Source organism: Gavialis gangeticus, unplaced genomic scaffold (assembly GCF_001723915.1).
Source record: "Gavialis gangeticus isolate Ggan-Ray unplaced genomic scaffold, GavGan_comp1, whole genome shotgun sequence".
NCBI classification, from domain to species: Eukaryota; Metazoa; Chordata; order Crocodylia; family Gavialidae; genus Gavialis; species Gavialis gangeticus.
In genome coordinates this window covers 57,887,257-57,893,314 of record NW_017728993.1, presented here as the reverse complement: position 1 = coordinate 57,893,314, position 6,058 = coordinate 57,887,257, and the positions used below count along the sequence as shown (strand labels likewise).

The window sequence follows — 6,058 nt, the reverse complement described above, 5'->3', positions numbered from 1 at the left end:
TGGTCAGAGAGGCATAAGCAATCATAGGTGCCAGCCATTGCTTTGATAGACAAAAGCTTATGCCTTTCTGAATGTGTTAGTCTCTAAGGTTCTACTATGAGCAGAACTTTCAGCGACTCTGCCCTGAAAAACTGTACCTAATGCCTGCAGTGGGGAACAAGCCATGTGCATCATTGGGTCAGGCAGGTTCAGGGCAAGTTCCTACAAAATGAAACAGTTTACCGCTTTGGAATATGTCCTGTGAGGTGTTTGGCTGTGTAGGAGGAGATAAGACAGTGGCTTGAAGAGGGGAATGAGGAAATGGAAAGACCATAGAAAAGAATGCAGTAGGAGGGAAAGAAGTACATGTAGGGAAGCATAAGTATTCAACTGAAGGGATAATTGACAGGACATGCACATAATGAAGGTTTATGAAAACAAAGCTAGATTTATCTCCGTATATAAAGAAAGACAGTTTGTGAAGTTCTGTATTGATTACACGTGGTTCCAAAAGCGTATCCATGGATGAGGATATATTGTCTCTCGGTACCTGGAGGTAATGTTTCCATAAATCAGGTTATTGTAGAACTTCATCTGTCACCAGCCAACTTACTTGAAATTCCCAGTTTTGGAAGCAATATAGCCACAGGAGTGTGGTGCTGGGACCAGGCTGGTGAGCACTGTTTCCTAGTTCATGGCTGTCCAGCTGGCAGACTATGGCTCCTAAAGGGTTCACATGCAACCTGTGGGCTTCCAGCTGCCACTTCCCTACCATCAGTTGCTCCTGCCCCAGTGGCCAGGAGTGAGCTGGAGTGCCCAAGCTGCTGGCAGCAAGGGAGCCAGGCTGCCTGAGCTGCAGGGGGGTAGTACATGAAGCCAGGAGAGCAGGCATGGGTGGGTTCTGTGCACATGGCAGGGTACTGTGCACATGGCGTGTATGGGGATGTGGGGGTCGGGGAAGGTGCCTGTGTGGCATTCATAGCCAGGGGTAGATCTAGGCTGCTTGTACTATGTATTCAGCATGGAAGGGGTACTGGGCTGCCTGACTTCCCTCCCCACTTCCAGCTGTGCTCACTGTGCATGCAGACCACTCTCCCTAGGTACTATGTGGGTAGGGCCGGGCTGCCTGTGCTGCATGGGTGTGGGGGAGCTGTGCAAGCAGCCTTGTGCAAGAAGGGTCAGGCAGAGCACTCTTCAGATTGCATGTTGGGAGGGAACTGTAGAGCGCCTGCCCACCTGCTTAGGTCTGTGGCCTGTGTGGTGCGTGGATCCTATGTCTGTAGTCTCTAGTTCCCCAAAATGTAGACAACCCTGACTTAGATAGTCAGGGGACAGTACTGCACTGCTGTTGCTATACTGCTTCTGTTTCCAGGGTTGGCTCTGGTGTCTGCACAGCACTGCCTTATGCCATGCAGACATATCTTGGGTGACTATGAGACCACTCATTTGTAAACATCAATGGCCAGTCCTGACCCACTGTCCCTCGCTCCCGACCCACTACCCCCTAGGCCCCAGCCCCTCAGTGTTTGGGGCAGGGGAGGCACCAAGCAACCCCTTGCAGACCAGAACTCTGACAGCTTGCAAGAGAAAAGCCACGGTCTCCCACATTTTTCTCCATTTTTAAAGTTTGTTGACCCATTTTTTAAATTTGTTCATGACTCTTTCATATATTTTTGCAACCCACTTTTGAGTCGCGACCCATGGGTTGAGAGACGCTGTTTTAAACTACACTTGATATCGGCACATTCCTTGCAAGAATTTCATGTGGTTCAGAGAGATTCCTCTGGGTCAGTTCAGACAGCTCCTGTCCAGTGCCATTTGTAAAGAGAGCTTTTCCAGGAAATTTAAAGATATTCTGGGTGGCCAGCTGTAGAGAATTCTTATGCCTATAGTGTGTATAGGGTCCGACAGAACAACATACAAGAATAACAGCCTTAAAGATTATTGTTATTTTTCTAACATAGAATTCTTGATCAAAACACCTCATTCTGAGGAATGAATTTGTCTTGTATTACCATCCTCATCTTACTTTGCCAGCTTTTTACCAAAATTATTTGCCCATTGCAGCCTAGCCATTTCCTGTAGTTGTATCTGACTTGTATTATTTCTGTAGTTGTACCTTTTTCTCTGACAAATTATTTCTCCAGAATTATGTCTCTTTCTTCTCTATGTGGTGCCAGCTGATTGTTGTCGAGTGGTCTGGAAAGTCCTGAAGAGCTTCATAATTATGAGCTGTGGTGATGGGCCAAAGCAATCACAGTGCTTCATTGTCTCAGATGACCTGTAAGGGAGCAGTATGTGCACATACAGCTTCTTTGGGCTCCGCCTCCGCATACAGCTGCTTATTGCTACAGGGTTGGTTATTTGATTTACTTACTATTGCTGGATCTCTCTGCGTGTGTTATGCAATCAGCATCAGAAAGATAATGCCTGTGGCTGTTACACCTAGTTTCACTCATGGAAAATCCATTCTCCCTTGCAACGTAAAAACAGTGCTAATATTAACCTTCAGGTGGGGCATAAGGTGGTGAACCTTAAGGTTTCAGTGTATTGAGTTTGAGTATCTCAATTCCAAACCTTCTTGAAAGAAACGAGAAATCTGTAGTTTGCTCATGGGAACCTGGAATTATCTGAGGTTTCTGCACCAGAATGCTTGGAAAATAAATAGGCCAAATAATATACAAAGCAACATAGTCAGTAAGCACTAGCATCTTGAGTGGATACAGTTTCAATTATTTAAAACTTGAATTAGACTCCCAAATAACTTGAATGGGCCAGAAGTCGGACAGCCTATTTTAGGAAGGCATGGGGGAAAATCTAGACATACAAAATGCCCAACAGCAATGCACATTTGGTCAGGATACACGGAGGAAATAGCAGAAACATCTGTTGTTGTTGTATTTTGAGCTACTTGCATGTCTGGGTCTCAGACCTAAGAGAAATCACATCTGATGGCAACATAAATGTGGAGAAGAGTTGAGTACAAATAAATGTGGGAATAATTTCTAAATTATGAAAGAAGGGGAAACTCAAGACCTAATTTCAGATAACCAAATACTCAGAGTAGAAGATGCATGCTAAATCTTTTTTCTAAGGTGACATCAGCCTGAAATGATTTTATTATATTTTTTAATTTGCAGTAAGATCCAACTAAGTAAAGAATTTAATGTTATGAAAGTTTAGAAACATTCCATATGACCATAGCCATATAATGAGTCAGTTTCTTCCATGATGAAACTAATGTACATATTCATGATACTACTCTGTTCACCAGAAAAGGAGCTCTACTATAGTGATCTCTGAAATAATCCTGTATTTTTTTTAGGGAAGGCTGTGATATGAACTGCGGACCAGCCATGAAAGACTCTTAAGTTCCTGGTGAGCTTACACCCAACTAAGCCATATGTGAAAACAGTGCATGACATCACAGGATGGATGTGGAGGCGGACTGGGAGTCTGATAATGACACTTGTGACACAGGTGAAGAGCATTCAGATGAGTCCAGCCAGACCTCTGACCAGGGAGCTTGTAAATCTAGTCTTCAGCTCAAGGTTGAGGTAGACTACTCACAACCATCCAGTTGTAGTTGCAGCCCTGCTGGACCTTCAGGTAAGCAAGAACTCCCTGTAGAATTACAGTGTGAAGATGAAGAAACTTATGAGACCTATTATCAGAAGAGAGGTGAGACCACAACTGGGGTCTTTGTCACCTCCAGCACCAACTTTGACCTGCAATGTGAAGATGAGGATCTGGAACTCTATTCCTCAGAGCAGTCAGAGGAACCTCAGGGTGGATTAAGTGAGGATGATGAAAACACCATTCTGATTGAGGATTTTGATGAGGAGGAACTAGAGCCCATCTCTGGAGAAGCTTATCGATGCAAGAAGTGTGGTACTTCTTTTCAGGACCTGAGTGAATTACAGGAACACAAGCAAATCCACTTGACAGAGAATTCATATCGATGCCCAGTCTGTGGCAAGGAGTTCTTCCGAGCTGCAAACTTACGAATGCATAAGCTCATTCATTCTAGTGAAAGGCCGCACAAATGTCCAGAGTGTGACAAAGGTTTCATCCGCACGGCTGATGTCTGGAGGCACCTACGCAACGTACACAAGATAGAGCGCTCTATGGTAATTTTGGGAAGTGGTATGGTTAGGAACCCATGGTCCACTGTGCACCGAAACCAGCATGGTAATGGGGACAGTGATCAACAGTTTTCAGAAAACCAGAAGTCTGGGGAAGAAGAGTCAAAATGTTATATCTGCCCCACATGTGGCAAAGGTTTCCGTAAACCCAATCTGCTATCCAAACATAAGGTGATCCACCGGCAAGACAAACCATATAAATGCCAGGAATGTGGCATGGCCTTTGTCCAACTACTTAGACTAAAAAGGCACCAGCAGACTCATTCTGGAGAGCGCCCTTTCTATTGTGAAGAGTGTGGAGGGACTTTCACACGCCTGGCATCGCTACAGCGCCACCAACGGATCCATACTGGGGAGAAACCCTATTCTTGTGCTTACTGTGGTCATTCCTTCACTGAGTCAGGTACACTAAGGAGGCATGAGCGAACACATAGGATGGACAAATCTTAGTGTGTAGGCCTCTGTGAATGCAGTCTTCATTATTTCCCTTTACCTGAATGAGACCTGTTCAGCTATGTTAGAAGATCTGCCCCATGCTGCACACAGAGGCCAATCCAGAGCCCCCTTCCTAAAGATGGCCAGTATAACCCTAGTAAAGATACACAGCTGCATAAGGAGCTCTATGATCTCTGACCACAAAGATGGTGCTGACTGTTTTTGAACCCATCCTTATCAGTTAAAAAAGGAAATAGCTTTCATTGCCATTGTGTAATGGAGGAGATATTTTAAGCATAGAGTCCCTTACAAGTGCTATGCATTGTCATAAATGACCCGACTGGTGGGTGGGAATCAAATTCAGCTTTTCTCAAGGATTTTATTAGTTAAATAAGTGATTCCCAACCAGGATGCCTCACGATCCTTTCAAGGGTGCAATATTAGCACGGTTAGGTGTGCAAACATGATTCACAAGGCAAACCCAGAAATTTCAAATAGGAATCCATAGCTTTATGAATATTCTACTCTGTTGTGGTCTTTTTGAGCTCTTTGCAGCAGAAGGATTGCTCTATTATTTTTTTATAGTAAAAAAAAAGTGAAAACTAAGAACTTCAGGGATATAGTGTATAGCTATATATAAAACTAAGAGCTGGCATTTTACACAGAATGCCACAAGTCTGTTGAGGGGCACCTTGATTCCGTCAAGGGGTGCCTCAGGTCTGTTGAGGTTGAGAACCATTGGCTTAAACAGAGTTCATCTGCAGTCCTCGTCTCTGAATTGGTTGGTATCTCTGTTTAAAATGGGATTGCTCTTTAGCACTAGATTTGGAGATCTGCAGACATTTGTGAACACTGCACAGTCCACTTAGTTGGAGTTGGCCCATCCACACTTTCTCTTTATGTGTTCTTTCATGTTTTTTTAATGAAGTATTTTTATTTGAAAGAAAAGCATTGTGTCTGTTGTTTTAAAAAAGAATTCCAGATTCTTAATAAATCAGACAGTTAACAGATGTGCCTATACGTGCGGCTTATTGCCTAAGGGGATATTTGGGATTGCGTGTCTTTTTGGTGAATGGGAATAGGATTGTGTGTATAGAATGAATGGTCTGTATGGATCTGTGCTACTTTGTGTTTATGTAGAAGAGAGCATCTGCCCATGTGAATCTCAGCCAGGGTGCCACAAGATTCTTTTGGATGTTGCAGTGGAGTGTGGGGAGAGAAGCAAGATGCGAGGAGATAAGCAGATAACCTTAGGCTTAGGCTTGTGCCTGCCTGGCCGAGCCTCCTTCTGTATTGTCTGGCCACCTGCAAAGTTCTGCACTATAATATATTCACTACTTTTTTATATTCAGTGCCAGTCAACTCATAAAACTTATGGAGGGGTGCCTTGAGTCCAAAAAGGTTGAGAGCTAGTGATATACCCTTTCTGCCTACTGCAATACAGTAACAAATGTTTGAAAATTTAAACTCAGAAGTGGCAAGGAAGCAAAAAGTAATTC

General features: G+C 43.8%; 1 protein-coding gene across 5 annotated transcripts in view; it reads left to right on the top strand.

The window, feature by feature from the left end:
- The window catches only part of LOC109286944 (zinc finger and SCAN domain-containing protein 12-like), a 10,885-nt gene extending 5,855 nt beyond the window's left edge, over positions 1-5,030 (top strand). The window contains exons 2-4 of one of the 5 annotated variants that reach the window (XM_019501767.1): positions 1,352-1,405; positions 2,160-2,334; positions 3,305-5,030. In XM_019501767.1, the coding sequence (XP_019357312.1) occupies positions 3,411-4,574 (1,164 nt within the window). In that variant the 5' untranslated portion in view covers positions 1,352-1,405; positions 2,160-2,334; positions 3,305-3,410 and the 3' untranslated portion in view covers positions 4,575-5,030. Of the gene's footprint in view, positions 1-900; positions 1,406-1,616; positions 2,335-3,304 lie in introns of those variants that run through there. The other 4 variants (XM_019501765.1, XM_019501766.1, XM_019501764.1 and 1 more) reach the window with 4 other exon arrangements.
- Positions 5,031-6,058: the final 1,028 nt, after the last annotated feature.